This window comes from Drosophila montana, unplaced genomic scaffold (genome assembly GCF_035044405.1).
Source record: "Drosophila montana isolate Dmon_TW-CO22-7 unplaced genomic scaffold, ASM3504440v1 contig_2747_1, whole genome shotgun sequence".
Classification (NCBI taxonomy): Eukaryota; Metazoa; Arthropoda; class Insecta; order Diptera; family Drosophilidae; genus Drosophila; species Drosophila montana.
Genome location: NW_026997619.1, coordinates 359,778 through 381,156, shown reverse-complemented (window position 1 = coordinate 381,156; position 21,379 = coordinate 359,778). Strand labels below are relative to the sequence as shown.

Here is a 21,379-nt window from a genome sequence, read left to right as displayed (position 1 = left end):
ATTTTATATTTACCTGTTTTAATATTTACGCGTCAATTTCATTTTGCTTTCGCTTGTGTGCGGACACTTTACGAATATTTCTTCTTTTATTTTGTAACCCTATACCCATTGAAAATGTGTAGAAGAGGGTATAATGGTTGTGTTAAAATGTATGTAGCAGACAGAGGAGGCATCGCCGATGCTCAAAGGTGTATATGTATATTAATTATCCGGTTGTATGTGTGTGCGTGTCTGTGTATGTGAGTTGTGTAAGAATGTATATATATTTACTGAGTGGGAATCATTGTAATGGCGTTGCTTACAGGGTATTTGCTTGTTGAGCATTCTCAGCGACAAAACTCTTGCGTTTTTCGTGTTCGTTTTGCTGCTGTTGTTTGGGCGAATTGCAGGCCCATTGAATGCACAAGTGGCCAACATATTTGTACATTATGGCTGAGGTAGTAGGCAATGCCACTCGAACTGGCCCGTTGCCAACTACCCAGCATCATCAACATCATCATCTTGATCATTATGATGAGCATAGCAGAAACATTTTAACATTTTTCTGTGCATGCATAAAGCATAAAGGTAAGTAATTATGGCGCTGCCACCCCGCCCGCACCACTCGTTAGTTATCCTGTGGCAATTGGCGCCTTTTCAAGTGCCAATTGGCGGCATCGCACTGCTGCGCTGGCAGCGCAATCTGTCTGCTCCGGTTCTCTGCTTCGCTTTTGTATTTACATAACTGTTCCATGTTGGGCCTCGATGATGGCAACTTTTCAATTTGTATTTTGTATTTGTATTAACAAGAGCAAAATAACACGAGTGTATGCTCGTTAAATATGATCTATTTGGTATGTAAAAGTTTGTACATGCTCGATTATTTTGAATGTTTTGGCATTCATTCAACTATGGTACAAAATCATAGTTATATTTATGAAATATTATTTTATTGCTTATTTTGCTTTGGATTGTTGTTGATTTGAGAACGAATTGTGTATAACTATGATTGCGGGGCAGAATAATACATGTATGGGGCTACGCATGGGTATACATGTTTTTACAGACGGCACTGTTTAAATTTGATTATAGAATGTATTATACATTTTTACGTGCAAGCTTTATTTCTTTTACTGTCTGCACTACTATTAATGGTAATGGTAATCACCTGATTTTATAGATTCCACTTCTATAAAGTTATTTGATTTCGATGCGCTTGAAAAAATTACAACATTTTTGCGAGCTTTTTTTTTATAATATTTGAATTTTATTATTTTAATCAGCGTATTGAGATCTTATATAATATTTTATACTAATTTTCGCCGTATCTAAGATATCTTTGTTTGGGAGCTAATATATGTATGTATGTATCTGATAAATATATCTATCACTGAAATTGTTAATGCTTGAGCATTTCTATTATCGTCACATTTTTGACTTGGGATAATTGTCTTTTCTTTATATTTTTGTATTCCAAATATGTTAATTATATCAAATTCAGCTTTTCACACTCGTATCTCTTCATGCACGTCATATTTTCTTTTGCATTTCGTTACTTTATTTAACACGTTGTATAAATGCAATTTGTAAATACAAATTGCTTAATAACTTTTCCCCTTTTTGTTCTCCATTGTTTCTGCTTTCAACACAGATGTTACCGCTTGCCACACACGTGCCACAACCGCAACGGGGCGGCTGGAGCGTGTTGTATATATCCTAGTCCCAGCAAGCGGGTTCTACACGCAGATAGTTAATGATGCTCCCCCCCGCTTGAGCCACATGTCCTTTAGCACACTCGACCCCATCCCGCGTTCCCTTACCTAAATATATTTGGTGGCAACGCTTTGTTGTCCCCTTTTTTAAAACCTCGTTATGGCCTTGTTGTGGGCAGGACGAAACGGGGGTGAACAGGCATCAGATTTGGCAGAGATTAGCGCAGTGGGTTTTTGCGGTTCCTTTGCTTGGGTGTTCAGCGGACCGAACTTAATTAATTTGTTTATTTTAAAGTTAACTCGATGATACAGGTGAGAAATTTCAAGGAATAAGGAAGACTTCTGCAAACACGTATTTTATTTAAAGTCCTTCAAGGCACAAACACAAAAAGCTCTTAAAATTCATTTAATATTAATATGCATTCTATGCATTCTATAGATTCTATACTATATTCATACTTTATATATAGATCTTCAGGGCTGTTATTTGTTTTTCTTGATTTCATTTTCCACACGCTTCAGTATGCCGTCCATATTGGTAACCAGCTGTTCCAAAATTTCCTCCAACAGTGACACGCGATTGTTAAGACTGATGGACAGAAGAGAAACTTTAAATATATGAAAATATATTTAATTTAAATTGTGCCTACCGAAACATGTCCTTGTCCTTAACATCATTTGGTACATCTTCAAAGTAGTGTGCCCTGTAGAAAGAGTATTTTTTTTGGCAATTATTCTAAACGTGTTTTCCATATTCAAACTTACTCTGCCTCCGTCATATTTCTGCGCATTTGAACCTTGGGCTGTTGATAGCGACTGGAGGACAAATCCTCTGGTAGATCGTCGTCAGTATCGTGTCGCTGTTGCCTTACAGGTTGATGTTGACGTTTACGACCGCAGTGCATGATGTAATAAATGAAACCAGTTATTTTCTTATAGATATAAGAGCCAAGCTGACTGCGACCCTGAGTTATTTCACTCTTCACCGAGTTGTAGGTTTCCATTATGATGGCCAAGAACATGTTCTAGAGGAATAAGACGCGTGAAATAATAATGCTGATCAAAAGTAAATGAGAAAATAATAGAACGCCGGGCTTGAATCGATTTGTAGCCAAAGGAAATATAAAATGTGTGTCCTGCTTACCAGTAAAATGAAGAAGACCAACAGAATATAGGTTAGAAAGTAGATGGGTCCCAGCACACGATTTGCGTCCTCTATAAGATTATATTGAAAGTCGCCAAGAATCATGCGTATCATGGTCAAAATGGAGGTGACAAAATTACGAAAATCTGGATGCTTGGTGCCAAACAGCAATAGACCCAGCTGAGCATAGGCCAGAAACACAATGCCAAACATAAGGCTGAACCCAGCCAAGTCTTTGGAGCACTAAGCGAGGAAAAACTAAATGAAAATGGTGGAAATTTATTAAGCCCAGACACTTACGCGCTTTAATGTGGTTGTGAACTGCACGAGCGTCTTGTTAAAGCTGATGAATTTAAAGATCTTGATCCAGACGAGAAATGCCAAAATAGCCATCATATCCACGTAGATGGTATTCCAAAAGCACAGAGTATCTAAACTCTGATAGGTTTCCTCGAAACGCACTCTAGAGACCAAAGACTTTATTTTGAACGTATGCCAAATATTATAGACCAGAGCCAGGTAACAAAACTGTGACAGAGTTTAGTTTATTTGAGCTCAGTTTGGATTATGTTTGAGGAAAACCTACGAGTTGAATAAGCAAGTCCTGGATATTGAGTATGGACTTAAAATAATTCTTGAGGCCGCATTTACGCATTGCATGGATCTCATATATGTTATAGTACACAACCATAATATACCAGAATATATAAACAACAGACATGGTCAGACTTTTGTCCGTTATGAAAGAGAACTGTTTAACTGTCTGCAGCTGACTCTGCGGTATAACACCACCGGTGGGCGGTATTTCCGCTATAAATCTGAAAATTAATTTAATAACATTAGGTTCTAATAATCAAAAATATTGGGTGACATCCTAAAGGTATGCTAAAGAAGCGAGTTTCAGTTTAAGTCCAACTGTATTTAATTTCTGCCCCCGACTCACTTGGCGCTCTGAAAGATGTCCGTATTCTCGTTGTACAGATTGAACTCGATCAGACAGAGACGCGAACCGCGATCCAACCAATGCTTTTTTTGTAGCTCCTTGATGGTTTCTAGATTCTTCTTTTTATTGTATGTCAAGTCGACGGTATAGCCACCGGAACGATAGAAACCCAAGGTGGTCCACAATGGCATCGATTCCAATTGCCCCATTGTTTTATATGGTGCACCGCCGTGTTGCCGTACTATCTCCTCCGCACTGGCCGAATATTCGGCATAGCAGGTGTTGAAATATCGTATAAAGGCATCGTTCACATAGCAGCTATCCTTGCGTACACGAATCTGGCGTAATCGTGGCGGTCCCAGCAACAGGTTCTCATGCAAAAAGACTCGGCCTTCGAGGCGCGTCATGTTGGCCTGCCGTTTATGACGTATATGACTCTTAAAGCCTGGCCTTTGACGCTTGATCCTGGCATCGCCTTCTGGATTTTCGGCTGGTTCAGGTGGCTTGGCTTCTGGTTCAGCTGGTCCTTCACCGTCTGGTGGTACATTGCCTCCTGCTTCATTGCCTGGCCTTTTCTGATCGTCATCATCCTCATCTTCAGCGTTTAGACCATCGGGACTAACGATGGCCATATCGCCGTGCAGTATCACTAGGAAATTATAGATCAAATAGTCCCAAAAGTCTGGTATTGTGATCAGTTTCTCAAAATTTACAGTCACCGAGGGCGCAATGACCATATCACGTGTGGTGAACAGTTTCTTGATTGTATCGTTCAAATAAAACATATACGAGTGCCGAACAGAGAGTGTGACTGTAATAAAGTTCCGGTTACTATTCTAATTATAAATGATATACGCGAATATATGGTATTATATATAAAACTGTCTGTAATCAACGCACATTAAGACGGAGTCGGTTAAACAATCATTTTCAAAGATTTTATATATGACACGGGCAAGGCCGGGGTTTACTTGCTATTATCCAATATAGAAATTTCCCACTCCCATAACTCGGTCTAAACTCAACCGATTTCTATAATATTTATATTTTTTTCATGGTTTGACCTCTAGATCAATTTGGCATCTAAATCTGCCAACATTATTTTTTGTCGAAATTCATGTGAAAATGGTACCCTCAAATATCCTATTTAGACATAGGACAAGATTTCCCACCCTCATAACTCGGTCAAAATTCAACCGATTTTCATAAAGTTTGGATTTTTCCTCATGGTTTAGCCTCTAGATCAATTTGGCATATAAATCTGGCCACATTATTTTTGGTCGAAATTCATGTGAAAATGGTACCCTCGAATACCCTATATGGACATAGGACAAGATTTCCCACCCTCATAACTCGGTCAAAATTCAACCGATTTTCATAAAGTTTGGCTTTTTCCTCATGGTTTAGCCTCTAGATCAATTTGGCATCTAAATCTGCCAACATTATTTTTAGTCGAAATTCATGAAAAAATGGTACCCAAATATCCTATTTAGACATAGGGCAAGATTTCCCACCCTCATAACTCGGTCAAATTTTGGATTTTTCCTCATGGTTTAGCCTCTAGCAATTTGGCATCTAAATCTGCCAACATTATTTTTTGTCGAAATTCATGTGAAAATGGTACCCTCAAATATCGTATATAGACATGGGTCCAAATTTCCCACCCTCATAACTCGGTCAAAATTCAACCGATTTTCATAAAGTTTGGATTTTTCCTCATGGTTTATCCTCTAGATCAATATGGCATCTAAATCTGCCAACATTATTTTTGGTCGAAATTCATGTAAAAATGGTACCCTCAAATATCCTATTTAGACATAGGACAAGATTTCCCACCCTCATAACTCGGTCAAATTATGGATTTTTCCTCATGGTTTAGCCTCTAGATCAATTTGGCATATAAATCTGGCCACATTATTTTTGGTCGAAATTCATGTGAAAATGGTACCCTCAAATACCCTATATGGACATAGGTCAAAATTTCCGACCCTCATAACTCGGTCAAAATTCAACCGATTTTCATAAAGTTTGGCTTTTTCCTCATGGTTTAGCCTCTAGATCAATTTGGCATCTAAATCTGCCAAATTATTTTCGGTCGAAATTCATGTAAAAATGGTACCCTCAAATATCCTATTTAGACATAGGACAAGATTTCCCACCGTCATAGCTCGGTCAAAATTCAACCGATTTTCATAAAGTTTGGATTTTTCCTCATGGTTTATCCTCTAGATCAATATGGCATCTATATCTGAAAACATTATTTTTGGTCGAAATTCATGTGAAAATGGTACCCTCAAATATCGTATTTAGACATGGGTCCAAATTTCCCACCCTCATAACTCGGTCAAAATTCAACCGATTTTCATAAAGTTTGGCTTTTTCCACATGGTTTAGCCGCTGGATCAATTTGGCATCTAAATCTGCCAACATTATTTTTGGGCGGAATTTTGTGAAAATGGTACCCTCAAATATCCTATTTAGACATAGGACAAGATTTCCCACCCTCATAACTCTGTCAAAATTCAACCGATTTTCATGAAGTTTGGTTTTTTCCTCATGGTTTAGCCTCTAGATCAATTTGGCATCTAAATCTAACAACATTATTTGGTCGAGATTCATGTGAAAATGGTACCCTCAAATATCGTATATAGACATGGGTCTAAATTTCCCACCCTCATAACTCGGTCAAAATTCAACCGATTTTCATAAAGTTTGGATTTTTCCTCATGGTTTAGCCTCTAGATCAATTTGGCATATAAATCTGGCCACATTATTTTTGGTCGAAATTCATGTGAAAATGGTACCCTCAAATATCGTATATAGACATGGGTCCAAATTTCCCACCCTCATAGCTCGGTCAAAATTCAACCGATTTTCATAAAGTTTGGCTTTTTCCTCATGGTTTAGCCTCTAGATCAATTTGGCATATAAATGTGGCCAAATTATTTTTGGTCGATATTCATGTGGAAATTGTACTCTCAAATACCCTATATGGACATAGGTCAAAATTTCCCACCCTCATAACTCGGTCAAAAATCAACCGATTTTCATAAAGTTTGGAATTTTTCTCATGGTTTAGCCTCTAGATCAATTTGGCATCTAAATCTGCCAACATTATTTTTGGTTGAAATTCATGTAAAAATGGTACCCAAATATCCTTTTTAGACATAGGGCAAGATTTCCCACCCTCATAACTCGGTCAAAATTCAACCGATTTTCATAAAGTTTGGCTTTTTCCTCATGGTTTAGCCTCTAGATCAATTTGGCATATAAATGTGGCCAAATAATTTTTGGTCGATATTCATGTGGAAATTGTACTCTCAAATACCCTATATGGACATAGGTCAAAATTTCCCACCCTCATAACTCGGTCAAAATTCAACCGATTTTCATAAAGTTTGGATTTTTCCTCATGGTTTAGCCTCTAGATCAATTTGGCATCTAAATTTGTTAACATTGTTTTTGGTCGAAATTCATGTGAAAATGGTACTCTCAAATATCGTATTTAGACATGGGTCCAAATTTCCCACCCTCACAACTCGGTCAAAATTCAACCGATTTTCATAAAGTTTGGCTTTTTCCTCATGGTTTAGCCTCTAGATCAATTTGGCATCTAAATCTACCAACATTATTTTTGGTCGAAATTCATGTGAAAATGGTACCCTCAAATATCCTATTTAGACATAGGACAAGATTTCCCACCCTCATAACTCGTCAAAACCCAACCGATTTTAATAAAGTTTGGCTATTTGCTCATGGTTTAGCATATAGATCAATTTGGCATTTCTTTCGAACTATCAATTGAAGTTCGTCCCAATCTATTATTTCGTACTCACCCAGGGAGGTCAAAACGAGAAATATGATAAACACTCCAAATTCCATGAGTGCATCGCGCACCTCCTCGTCGGTGGTGTAGAGAATACGACCCGCTTTTGCCTTTATAACTTCACGATTTCCAAGGGTGGATCTACGATGTTGTGTAGCCTCCGGATCCTGATCGCCATCACTTCCCCGCTGAGGTTCTTTGCGCTTGAACATGGTGCCAAAGACGCTGCTGGCACGTTGCGTTGACCGTGTGGGCTGTGGCTCTTCGGGGTCTGGCTGTATGGATCGTCTCCTTTCGGGCGCTGGCTGTTCGGATCGTCCGGGCAGAGTAGAAGCAGATGATTCCGCGGGCGTTGGCCCGTATGCATCCATCTCTTTTTCCGGCAGAACTACACGCTTCTTACGACGCGATGTGCGCTTACGCGGCAGATCGTTTTCTGTTGCCTCAGATTGGGATGGAAGATTAGCCGTTGGTGAACTGTCGCCGGGAGCTTCAACTCGTGGACGTGGCTGCACGGGCGGTGGCGGGCCGCGAGGCGAACGCTTCGGCGGCTTGGGGCGTGTTGCCTTCTTCGAGGTACTGGGAGTATCTTCATTATCAGACATTTTCGCTTATTTTCTTTGTTCTATTTGAATATTCAAATTTGAGTTTTTTTTTTGTTTTTATTTTGTTTTTTATGGGATTTGTTTATTTCGTTGCTTTGTGCTTCACAAGCTCCTTGACTGAGACTGAGCTGCTGGCAAACGGGCTGCTCTCTGACAGGACACAGCTTGAAGTTTGAGCAATGTTTGCTTTGACCTGGCGAGCTATCAAAATGTGGGTATGCCTTAAAAGAGTGTGTGTGTGCGCATAAAAAATGGCAAGAAACGCAGCGAACATCTGCACACAGCAACTGCATCCTTATAGCCAAACACATCCTGGCATCGCCCTTATACATATGCATATTTCATGCGTTAACGCCAACATTTGAATTGCAGCAGCAGCAGGACAGTGGCTGGGGCATGGACAGTGGCTTGGGCAGGGGCAGGGGCGGGGGCAGGCTGTGTGGCAGTTGCAACTGCAGGCAGTTTTTGATTTATGTTCCTCCTCAGCGCAACTCCTTTGGGCTATCAGCGCCCAGTTGAGTTGTCAGGACATATAAAAAATGCATGGGAAATCGCATAAATGTGTAAAGATCCCTCAACAAACCGCTCACAATGGCTTAAGGACCCAGCTCCTTGAATAACATAACAATCTGATATTCTATGCAAATTCAAAAAGTTGTACTAAAGTTCTTCAACGCCATTTGACATTTTAAATGTAATAAAAAGACAAAATTAAGAAAACGCGGAGAAATAAATCATTTATGATAGCCAAGTCAAGAAATTTGCAGTATCGATAAATTTTGTAAAACTATTAACAATAATATGGTTAGCAGCTTTTAGTATAGATGTGATAGGACTCCAACAGAAAATTAAGGAAAAATCTAGGGGAACTAACTCCTTTAGCAAGGTTCCGAATCCTCTTGGTCTAGGTTCCAAATTTCGAGAACACGAACTTTTTTAACGCTCTTATTATAGTAAATAACGATAGCTTAGTAGTTTTTATCTACTTTAATTGGATATATTATTTATTAAAAGCTTCTTTGAAAAATTCAAGCGTTTACTAAAGTCTCATGACATCGACTTGCGAGTCGCTTGGGAAGCAGTAAACTGATACAGTTCACGCACGAGTTCACGACTCAGTTCTGGTTAATCGATATTTTAGTTTTCCTATCGAGTTATCGTGAATGCCACAGTTTGTGGTCCTATTGTGAATAAGGTGTGCCTCATTTTGATTGTTTAACAATAGAAATCTGCTTCTTTGAGACCTTAAAAGACTAGACTTTGGTAAATATTAGATAAATAAATATAGTATTAGCTTAGGATAAACAAATGTTTTACCTTTTATCAACATACAACAGCTGCCCGATTAATCATAGTTATTAAATAAAACTCGTTTTTTTTATATATGTTTTATGTTTGAAAATATTGAAAGGTTTATTTCTTTGCATTTATTTTAAAATATTTATAAAGTTAACTTTTCAATATTCACTAAACAGCTTTTAAAACTCTAGATCATTACTTTATCCTTTTTAAATATTAGAACTATTTCATAGGTAAATTTATACTTTATGTTTATGCAGTTTAAGTACACTTTTATTTTTTTATTTTTGGAAAACAAATAATAGTTTGAAAAATTTTAACAAAATAGTTTATAACTATTTAAATATAATATTGTTATTTTGAAGCAAGAAATCAATTATAGTTGTGCTTAGATCAAGATTATGAAACGAAAGACTAAGTTTTAAAGTACTACTGACATAGGAAATACGTGTGTGACATTATTAAAGCTAAGTAGCTGCAGGGTTTTTCCTTTTCTTAACATTTTCCAGTTTTTTTTTGGTGAATTTTTAAAAAGTTTTTTAGCCGACTTAACTGAAATTTGCAATGTGTGCTCGCTACGAACGGAATTTCGAATGTTTTGTGCCATATAACTATGACGTCTAAAGGATATAGTTACACATATGTCTATATATAAATATATTTTTTATTATAAATATGAAACAGAGCTGTTGTCGATAACGATTTCGATGCCATTTAAAGCGATTAGAAAAATCTACTCAATTTTCTTGAGGTTTTCTTTTTCCAAATCTCTCGAAATTGTGTCGAAATCCAAATCGAAAACAGATCCGAATTATTTTTTATTTATTTTTATTATATTTTTTATTAGCACTAGAAGCTACAAATTAATTTGCTAGTATAATTTGTTTATATTTTTTTTTTCATTTTTCTTTATGTGTTATTAGTTTTTTTCATTGAAAATGTTCGTTTGATTTTCCATTGTTGCTTAACTATTTGGCTTTGAAAATACTTTGGCGCCACAACGCAGCTTCAGTTTTGTGTTGGTTTACATTGTATGGTTTTTTTTGTTTGTTTTTCCCCTTTTTGACTTTTCCCGTGTTTAGTTTTGTTTTCCTTTCTGTTTTTGCCAACCACATGGATAAAGAATATAATGCACTAGAAATTGTTTTCAGCAAAAGTGATTACAACACGGATGCAACTTTTAAGCTACTTCTTTGGTTGGTTTTGTGTGTGGATGTTTGTTTTTTTTTTGTTTTTGTTTATTAGCTTGTTCTAAGCCCTTCTTCTTCTTCTCTGTGCATCTAGCGAAAACATTATTTGTGCCCCCAACTCTTGCCCCACGTTTGCATATTTGGTGTTTTTTTTGTTTTGTTTTTTTTTTTTTTTTTGCTTAACATTAGAAGATACATTTGATAATTGGTCCTTTGGTTTCAAAACTTTCACGCTAAAAGGCACAATATGGAACTAAACTATTTCTATTTGTGTATCGGTGTGTGCGTGTGTGTGTTAGCCACGCCGGCTTGCTGTTTTTTTTTTTAGTAGGGCTTGCCCGTATCCTTGGGCCGCTTTAGCTGCACCTTCAAGCGCTTTGTGCCAATCTGAAAGCCATGCATGGCCTGTATGGCCGCATTTGCCGAGTGCGGATTGTCGTAGGAGACGAAGCCAAAGCATTTCGATAGATTTGTTTGCTTATCGATAAACACTTTGGCCGATAGCACATTGCCGAAGGGCAAAAATGTCGAGGCGAGATCGGTATCTATGAATTCCTGAGGTAGATGATAGATAAACAGATTGCTGCCATCGGGACCTGCGATTAGAGAGAGCATTAGTTAATATTATTATTATTAATTAATTCTATTTTATGCCTGTACAGTGTGCGCTTGAGAATTGGATTAGTTTCATAAATAATATTATTTCTAGCTGTGTCATATTGTCTATACTAAATGTACTTAATATATGATTGAATTTGTGTGTTGACTGACTGACAGATTGATTGACTGATAGATTGACTGACTGATAGATTGAATGATTGAAGATCATCAGACTTTCCAAGCCGTAATGGCTAGGTTAAAATATATCAGCCACTGGTTTTCTTTTGTGAAATACGTAAATATTATGACGGTCTGCAAATGTCCTACGTATTCTGCGGAAAATGGATGGAATGAATTTATTTGTATTTTTTTTTTCTATTTTCCTTTCCAACATCAAGTTTCGCCTGAATACAATTCATAATGAGAGCTATTTATAAAGTATTCTCTATGTATTCGTAGAACATATTAGAAGTTAACTATTTTAGCTACATTTAATTTTTTATTTTTTATTTTTTTAATTAACAGCTGTCATACAATATTAATGCTTCCCAATTAGCGTCTTATCTAATGAACATTAAAGTCCCGATTTTAATAATGGAAAGTTGTTGTATTCGAGCGTTCGCTGTAGGCATTATTGGACTTACCCTCGATCTGTTTGCCTGCCACGCCCGCGGCGGCTGCCTGCAAGGCGCTGGCATTCAACGACTGAGCGGCTCCATAGGCCGCGGCGCTGGCGCCGTTGGTCAAGCCGCTTAGTGTGCTGGTGCCGTAAGGATCTGCGGCGCTGGCGGGCCCTAAAAATATAATTTTCGATTTAAAAAACAATATTTCTTATATAATGCGAAAAATGTTGGCGCTGGGCTAGAGAGAGGAGTAAACCATATAAGTTGTTGTTTGTTGCTTAAGCTTATGCAAGTTGTTGTTTGATAAAAACAAATTACACGACACACAGAGAGACAGAGACAGAAACAGGCTGTTGACACGCCCACACACGCCCACACTCGCCCACACACACCCACACACACTCACAGAGTTAACGCATTTGAAAATCGGGCTTTATATATTTTGACCCAGGTTTTCCTTTGTTTTGCTTTGCATTTTTTGTTGTTATTTTTATTTATTTTTTCATCTGCTGCCTTACATTATTAAAATGTATACATCCTTTTGTTGTAGCATAAAAAAATTTGTTAGCCTTTGTTGTGCGCACGGCGCCTGTTTTTTAATTGAGCCGAGACCCAGCCCCCACACCAAGTCCCAAGCCCAACCCCCCACCGCACGTTTTCTTTGTGCAACACACACACAAACACACACACTCACAGAGAGTTTTGTAATATACTAAAAATTTATTACGTTTTCTCCGCGTTTCTTTTGTTATTTACATACGTGTAATACATAACAAACAAATGAAAATAAAAGACCTACTAAAAATAAAGGAAAAAAACTTGTTACGCAATGAAAGTTCTGCATTTCATGCAATTTCATATGCACTCGACATGTGGGGAAACAAAAAGAAAAAAGATGAAAATCATCATAAACATTGGGCATTGTTTTTTTTTTTTATTTACCATCAAATTATGGCCCTGCATTTTTTATGCGCAACATTTATTTTCTTTTGGGTTTGGCTGCACAATTTAGAGAGTTATTAATTTTTCAAAAAGCCTTCAGGCAAATTGGGGAAATGGTAATTGAAGAGCTGTCTAATCAGTGTTTAAAAAATAATAAATTGATAACATTTTACTGAGTGCCAGGGTTGCTAAGACTAATATTTTTATTTAAAATTAACGGTATTTGTACTGCGCTTCGATATATCTGTATATGTTTAGCTATTTCTATTGTATATATGTATATTAATCGATTATTTTAATCGCACCTGTTTACGAATGTAGCTCTATTACTTATACTATATTTATATATATATAGCATTTTTAGATAATGTGAATGAATATATAATATAATATACATATATATAATATGGAACATACGCGATTTAGAACTATTTTATCCTGTACATCTTTCGATGTTGACCGATTTTATCGTATTTTAAATAGATTTTATCGTATATTAGATCAATTTGTATCGTATATGTCTTTCTAAGTGCATATCGAAAGATTTTATCGTATATTAGACTTAGCGTATGTCGCGCATTTCTATCTCTGTGCATATCGAAGTGTTTTTGATCGATTTTAACCTTTTTTTTAATCAAAAATCGCTAGCCTAGTTTATTTAAGAGGACTTATAGAGAAACCCTGTGAAGTATTTTCTAACAATTACTAAATTCTTGTGATATGTTCAGTATATTTGCCTTTATAATAATTTTGCCGTCTCTCTTTGTTAATTTTTTCTCTTCTTCTTAAACCCCCCAGAGTGCATACAATATTTAAATAAAATGTCCATTTCTGTGTTGTAACTTTTAAGCCACTCTGACGTTGATTATCTCAGCTCTGGCATTATATTTGTGCATAAAATACACCATGAATTCAACACAAAATATATGCAAAAAATCTTTTAATACCTATTGTCAAACCTTCGAGGCCACGAGTGTTTTTTTCAGGCTTTTAATTCATTTCGACGACTATGTTCGGCTTCTGATAGGATTTTGATTTTGAAACTGACGTTGCAATTTTTTTTTGTTATTTTTTGTTATCTTTATATTTTATTTTATTTTGTGATTGCAATCAACCACGTTTTGTAGCTGTGTCTATTTTCTTCTTCTTTTTTTTTGCTGTCAGTGGCATGATTTGATTTTTTCCGGTTGGTTTTATTAAAATTTTGTTGTGTCGAAATTGTAAAATTGTGAAACGCTTTTTTGTTATTGTTATGGCATAACAATTTTTATTGACAGAGTGTGTAAATAAAAACAGGCAGAACTTGAACAGTTAGAAGCAATGCAGAGGGTTGGACACGAGGGTATGACTACATGTGTTTTTAATTAACAATAGGCTGGTTGTGGGGCCGAGTGAACGGGGGTTTTTTTTTCCAGGTGGCCGCGCTTAGAATAGAGTTGCATTTGGTATATTTGATAAGGAAATTCAACTAACTGAATTTTATATATTTTTTATTTTTTAGAAGATCAAAAAACGACTACCTTAACAATTTAATAAGAATATGTTCTAGCTTTGTATATTAAAATGAATATGTTGGAAGAGTTTTTATTTCGTAAAAGTTCTAAGAGACCTTTATATGCTTACATTTTGTTATGTGGTGGAAAAATTTAATTGAAAAGAAAGAGAGCACTATCAAATATCATTTTTGTCGAGTTGTATTTTATTTTATTGAAGAAAATCGTTATCGACTGATATCGACTATTGTCAACCGTGCTTTATTATTTCTGGGTCTAAAATATATATAGAGGCTTACGTAAAGCAAATATTGAGCCTTTTTTGATGACCCAAACATAAAATACATTACTTATCGATAGGATAAATTCGAGTTAGCTATCGATATTAAAAAGAATTTATTGAAGCTACTATCGATTGTTATTGTTTATTGATGTACTTTGATATATATAAATAAATAAATATGTTTTAATTGATTTTAATAAGAAATTTATATCCTTGAAAAAGCTCTTTAAATACTTTTAAAAAACATTTAAAGAAAATATTAAGTTCTTGTACTCGATTGTCAAATATGTAAGATATCGTTAATTAAGTTTTTGTATATTTGAAACTTTTAATATACAAACCTGTAAGAACTTAATTGTACAGCCCTAATATATTATTGGTATGGTATTTAGTCCTTTTAAATATTATACTAGAATTCGAATGTCAAAAATTTAGGATATCGATACTATCGATAAATACACAAAAGTACAGTAACACATTTGGTTTTACAGCACTGATATAGTGTTGGGGGAGTTTAAAACGTAGAAGGGAGTTATGTTAAATGCAGTTAGTTTATATATAGCATACATTTCGGGTAACTGTTTTGTGTAGAGGTTTTTAGTAGGGCGGGGCAAGGCGCATGCAGGCGGCATTTTTTGGTGTAGGAATTGAGTGTGAGTGGGTGTGAGGGGGTTGTGTGTGGTGTGTGCAGGCTTGTTAATTGTAAATGCACTCTTAGTACACAAGTTGAAACAGACAGTTAACAGTTAGATACAAGCACATTCACACCTGCTACAATTAGACACACACACACACACACATGAATACATACAGAGTTGGCATGTACTTACAAAGCGCGCTCAGCGTGAGCGTTTGGCTGGCGCTCGCTGGCGGCGGTGGCGGTGCCACGCCCATTAGCTGAGCTAAGTTTAGAGTGTGCTGCGCATGCGTGACCAATTGTCCAGCGCTGGGCGCATAGCTGGCGGCGAGCTGGCGTTGATGGCTATTGATGCTGTTATTGTTGCTATTGGGGATGTGACTGTTGCTGCTGCTGATGTTGCTGATGTTGCTGCTGTGGCTACTGTGAAGGCGGTGGCTGTGACTGAGGCTGCTGACGCTGCTGCCGCTGTGCTGCTGCTGCTGTGATGCGTTAAATAGTGTTACCAGATTCTGCATAGACATGGGTGCACTGGCGAGCAGTCCAGCGCTAGCAGCATGCCCGGCGGCAGTGAGCCCGCCGCCGCCGCTGCTGCCGCCGCCGCCGCCGTAGCCGGATGCGGTTGCGGATGATGCGACGCCAAGTGGGAGAGATGATGATGGTGGAGCTGATGCTGCTGCTGCTGCTGACCCGGCGACAGCTGCTGCTGCTGCTGCAGCGTTGGCAGCCGATAGAGTTGCTGCTGCGCTGCCGGCAGCGCCGGATGATGGGCCGTGTTGGCCGTGGTGGGCACTGTTATCCGGTGGGTGGAAATTTAGTCCTGTTTTCAGTTTCCATTTTTTTTTTGATTTTTTTTTTGTTTATTTTTTTGTACAGTTTTTGAGTTTTGGTTTATGGTTGTAAGGTTTGGTTGAGTTGGTTGATTGATTGATTGATTGATTGATTTGTTTTGTACATGACCACAGAGTCAATCATAGACATACCAAAAAATGTTCAACGAATATTTATATATATAAAAAACATAGAAGAAAACACACACCCAATTGGATTATTTACATTTACAAGAAATTAAAAATTAATTTTGTTGATTTTTTTTGTTTTCATGTAAATATATATAACATACAAATCATAAAACATAAATAAACATAAAAGAGCAAACAAATAAAAATGAAAAGATAACGTAATAAATAAAATAAAAAGTGTGAAAATCATAAAAGAAAAAACTTAAAGTTTCAAATAAAATAATATAAATATGAATCAAGGCAAGAAATTAAAAAAGTGAAATTTTCGAAATAATAATGAATGAAGAAATTTTAAACTTTTTGAACTTTTAAATAAATTGAATTTAAATTAAAGAAAAGGGGAAAATAAATTGTAATTAAATAAAATAAATAAAAATATTAAAACGCATAGACATAAATTCAATTTCAAATGCAGTTAATAATAAATAAAATAAATTAAAATAAATTAATTATTGCATTTGCATTAAAAGGCGCTATTAAAAAGGCTGCTCGAAATGAAAGGCGTGGCGGGATTTGAATTGATTTTCGACGCTGTTTTAAACGGAAGTCTGTTGTTCTTGCAACATTCTCATTGTAAATTTAGTCTTTATGAATTGGCTGGTAACTAAATTAGTTTGCAAGCAGCTACACAAAACGAGACTCCTGAACATAAAGTAGAGTACAATAAAATTGATAGAGCGAGAGAGTTAGAGTGAAAGGGAGAGAGACGGAGCGAGCAACATATAAACTGCCAGGCATGTGTGTGTATATTTATTTATATATGTTCGTGTGTGTGTATGTGGCGTGTGGCATGCCCACAAATATAGATGAGCACAGACATGGGGCACAACATTCAACAAAAAAACAGGCAGAGTTTTTAGATACCTTTACTGCTTAAACCTTGTCTTTTGCTTTTGGGTTTTCACTACTTTCCATGGAAAATTTCACTTTGAATGAGCTGCAAGTTGGCCGCTGGAAAAGCCATTATTTCAACTATCATAGACAATGCATTTTCTTTATGTTAGCACCCACTTAGATCCTCAGGGCTGTGTCGTCTTCATAAAATTTTAAGTGCGCTTCACCTGTGGCCAGGTGCACCGAGAGAAATTCTTTGTCTAGCAGAGGCCAAAATTGTCTACAACTTTATTGAGATTTTACTCAAATTTGGGAAACAATTATTGGTTCAAAAACACACAAAGAGATTTTTAACGCTCTGGAATGTTACCTATAAATTTCTTATTTATATAGGTAACATTTTAAAAACGTCTCTGGTTTATTCTCATAAAAGTTTCAACATAAATAGACTTTTCTTAGAGCATTTTTCCTAGCTTTGTTTTGGCCTAGTATATTTCCACCTAAGCCATGTATCTCCTCGACTACTTTTAGCTATAAATTTGATTGAACTAAAATTGTACGTTTTAGAAAACTTTCTTTAAGTGTAGTCGCACTTTGAGTCTCCTCTTTTTCCTCGTCCTTTTCCTCCTCTTTTAGCTTGTGCATTTGCTTACATGCCAGCGCCCCTCTCAGTGCCCCGGGGCTGTTTGGTATTACCAGGCCCTGCTCCTCGCATGCCTCCCCCTTTTAGCAATTCTTGTGCCTTCCTTAGGCATTACTTGCGCTGCCTTTGATGCTGCGCTGCCTCTGGGCCTTGGCGTGGCTTATAAAAATTGCAGGCCCAAATATGCCAGACGTGTGTGTGGGCAGGTCAACACAAAAAAATTAACCAAAAAGTAAATAAATAAATAAAATATTGCCAAAGCACACACAAAGGCGTTTGGCAAGTGCCACACATGCTGACGCGCCATATTAAATAATTGGCAAGTGCCACGCCCCTTTGGCTAAAGCTTAACCTGAAAAGAATGTTCTTTAACAAAACATTCAACGCAAATTGGTTAAATCAGCCACATTTACAGGTTGCACACTTAACGGACGGGCACTCTTTCGCTATTTTTTCGTAATTGTTTGTGTTTTTTTTTCAGTGCGCTCACATAAAAGGCACGTCCCATACATTTGCTGACCATCAGCGCACACGCCCCATTTTGAGTCCAAGTCTGCGTCTCGGAGTCCGTTGCTGACATTTAAAAAAACGTCATTTGTTATTCAAGTGGCATACGTCGCTCTAAGTTGCCTCTAACTGCCCATCTCTGGCCCTGACTGTCAACGCTTACCGTTGTCGTTAACTGTTCCTCATTTGCCCCACCAGCTGCAGTCTGTGCGGTACGCGCAACGAGTATATTGACTTAGACATGAAGTTTGTAACAGCCGATTAAAGAAGACAATTTCGATGAGAGACTTTACTGGCAGTTTCTTTACGTTTAAGAGAACACTTTTCAAGAACGAAAAAAATGTTGCCAATTTAACTATTTAGAGGCCTAACTAGTAGTTAGTATTCAGTGTATATATTTTCACATAGATCTTTTAGGCTGAGCTGTAAAGCTGATCGGATGCAAAGAAATGTCCTTCGTCATATTTGTATTTTACTCATTTTCCACTCTTGTGAAAAACCTAAACTTCCTAGCACCTATGCCTTGGGCTTTGCATTGATCATCAATCACAAAGTCAATCAATCAATCAGTCTGCAAATGTTTTCTTAGGTGATATAAAAATAGTTGCTAGGGTAGAAAAATTTTGACTTGTTCTTTTTTGGGAAACCAAATTTTAGCACTGCAAACTATTGGAATATATTTGAAAAGGTTTTTTAAACTGATTGAATGATTGATTCAAACTCGAAACTAATGAAGTCTTAGCCTCAGCCTCGTTCCTTTAATGTTAATTATTTGATATTTTATTTAACAAATTTAATTCATCATTACCCAAGTATTTTATTGAAGAGCATTTGAATGTGCCCTATGTAAGTCGGGATACATCAACATCTACATCAATTTTTTTTTACGATTACATCACGCACCGCTCAACATTTGGCTGTCTGTGATTCTTTTTGTTCTTTTGTTGCTGCTGCTGCCAACTCTTGTGCTTGATTTGTTATGCGCAAAATGTGCACGTCGTCGAGACTGGCCAGACGGACGGGCAGAGAGACAGTTGAGAGTTGGGTTGGTTGCGAAAAAGGTTCCACATTGCCGTCGGCATGGGCGTGGCATGTTGGTCATTCTAATGAAGCGCCGTTGCATATGCAACACGTTCACATTGATGCCACGTACGTGTCGCTGTATTTGTGTCTGTCTCTCTAACTGTCGCCCATATTTGTATCTGGCAACTGTTTTGCTGTATCTTCAGTCCGAAATCTGTGCAATGCCTTGGCCATTGCCAGCGCCGTCCACCTTTTAATCCTATTAGAATTTTTGTTTTATTCATCATGCTCTTTAGTTCGGCCTGCTGCTCAAAAGCTTCCCCTTTAAGCAACAGTGTTTACTATATCATTTTTATACCCTGTGCCCATTCAGAAAGGGTAAGCTGGTTTTGTGCAAATGTTTGTAATAGATGGTAGAGGGCAACTGTGACTCCATTAAGTTTATATATCTTAGGGATGTCGGTCTCGGGAAGTGCAAAAGCAGACGACTTTGGATTTTAGACATATAATTCAATATGTCATACGTAGAAAGATCTTCGAATTTTTGTTGGATAACTTCTTTTATTTTAACAATATCCCTAAAAACCGACTTTGAGACTAAGAGATTATAGGAGCTATAAACATATACGTGTGTAGCATGGGAACGTTTCCCTATTTTCATACCTCCTCCTTTATTTTCCTCAAAATTAAAAAATTAAACTTTATTTGTAAAGGTAGAGCCTGCCGCTTTGGTATATATATACACAGTTGGGTGCCATATTTAAGCCCAGAAAATTTCATACAGATCGGACTACTATAAACGCCGAAGTTAATGAAGAATGCATTTCCTATGCATAGTATGGGGCTAGGCCAAGAAGAAGCACAGTCGCTGAAGTGCGCAGATCTGCATTCTTGTGTATATGTGTGTTACTGTGTATATCTGTAGGTGCAGGGTATCACCTAGTCGGCCACTCCTGACTAGAGCACTCATACTCGCTTCTTTGTTCACGCTCTGTTCTACATTTATGTAAATTTCGTTTGCTTAAATTGAAATTAATTATTTGACAGTTGTCGCTTACAAAATGACTGAAGAGACACTGGCTTCGGCTTAGTGGAGGGGCGGGGGATGGTGCTGAGGCTAAGGGGGGGGGGGGGGCAGCTCCTGTTCGCCTGTTATTCATGTCTTTGTTAGTTTCCCTTTAGCTGACTTTGTGTCAGTCGAGAGGTCGCGTGTTATAAATGAAGCGACACGACAAGTTTAGGGAGAATACAACGATAAAATGGAAAAAATAAAAAAATAAATAGATAAAAAATTGCTGGCTTTTGCAACTTTTACATTAATACTTGTTTACTTTTTTAAATGCTCAACAAATGACTGCCGTGTCCAGGTGCTTAGTTTGCTACATTTAAAGTCATTTATCTTTCGGCTACATTGCAAAATTTTGGCGTAAAGCAAACCTAAAGTGACAACTGGAGACCCAACAAGAAATTGTGTGTTTTTAAAGTTAAACAGATTGACTAACTAGAGTTAATATCTAGAAGATGTGACTAGAGTAAAGATCTAGAAGTTTAAGGAGTTTTAGATCTATAAAACTGGGCAGTTTGTCGGATTATAGAACTGGAGATTTCTACAACATCTTATATATAAAAAAAACACTGTGCCGAATTCGAAACCCCGGCCGGGATATCGATTAAAAATATAAAAACAGATAGGTTAGGCTTAATAATACTGAGCTGCTTAAGAGGTTGAATAAGAAAGTCAACTGCGGAATAAGGCTTCAGGAGCTTTTTTGTTAGAATGGTTTATGGAAGGAATGTAAGTAACTTAATGTTAGGATCTGGTTCTACATAGTTTAGCTGACGTAAGGCTTAATTATGTGGACCCAGATTCTAACATTAGGTTAGTTTCGGGAATTTTACAATGCCCTAGTTAGAGTTCAAGTCTAATTATTAATATAAAAGATCATGTGTTTTATAAAGTTCAACTAATTCTTTTAGATTTATGACATTTGATCTCTTATATATAATATCTCATATATAATCTTTCATCTTTTAAGTATTCAACAAATCTTCAAACTTAGCTTTTACAGCGTTT

The 21,379-nt window shown here is 36.9% G+C and overlaps 2 protein-coding genes across 8 annotated transcripts in view; both read right to left on the bottom strand.

Moving 5' to 3' along the window:
• Positions 1–2,121: 2,121 nt before the first annotated feature.
• On the bottom strand, positions 2,122–8,323 carry Pkd2 (Polycystic kidney disease 2). 2 transcript variants are annotated; one of them, XM_064684463.1, is made up of 9 exons: positions 7,933–8,323; positions 7,615–7,902; positions 3,779–4,589; positions 3,422–3,653; positions 3,136–3,363; positions 2,836–3,078; positions 2,457–2,716; positions 2,342–2,395; positions 2,122–2,280 (listed from the first exon to the last, which is right to left on the bottom strand). In XM_064684463.1, exons 1-9 carry the CDS (start codon positions 8,207–8,209, stop codon positions 2,175–2,177), a joined length of 2,499 nt encoding a protein of 832 aa, XP_064540533.1. In that variant the 5' UTR covers positions 8,210–8,323; the 3' UTR covers positions 2,122–2,174. The 2 variants fall into 2 exon arrangements, with proteins under 2 accessions (XP_064540533.1, XP_064540532.1); XM_064684462.1 differs by having other exon boundaries at positions 7,615–8,323.
• Positions 8,324–10,383: 2,060 nt separating this feature from the next.
• bru2 (bruno 2) overlaps positions 10,384–21,379 on the bottom strand; it is a 69,000-nt gene continuing 58,004 nt past the window's right edge. For 4 of the 6 annotated variants that reach the window (XM_064684466.1, XM_064684471.1, XM_064684469.1 and 1 more), the window contains 3 exons: positions 15,470–16,096; positions 11,943–12,092; positions 10,384–11,294 (listed from right to left, as the gene is read on the bottom strand). In XM_064684466.1, the coding sequence (XP_064540536.1) occupies positions 11,023–11,294; positions 11,943–12,092; positions 15,470–16,096 (1,049 nt within the window). In that variant the 3' untranslated portion in view covers positions 10,384–11,022. Of the gene's footprint in view, positions 11,295–11,942; positions 12,093–15,469; positions 16,097–21,379 lie in introns of those variants that run through there. The other 2 variants (XM_064684467.1, XM_064684470.1) reach the window with 2 other exon arrangements.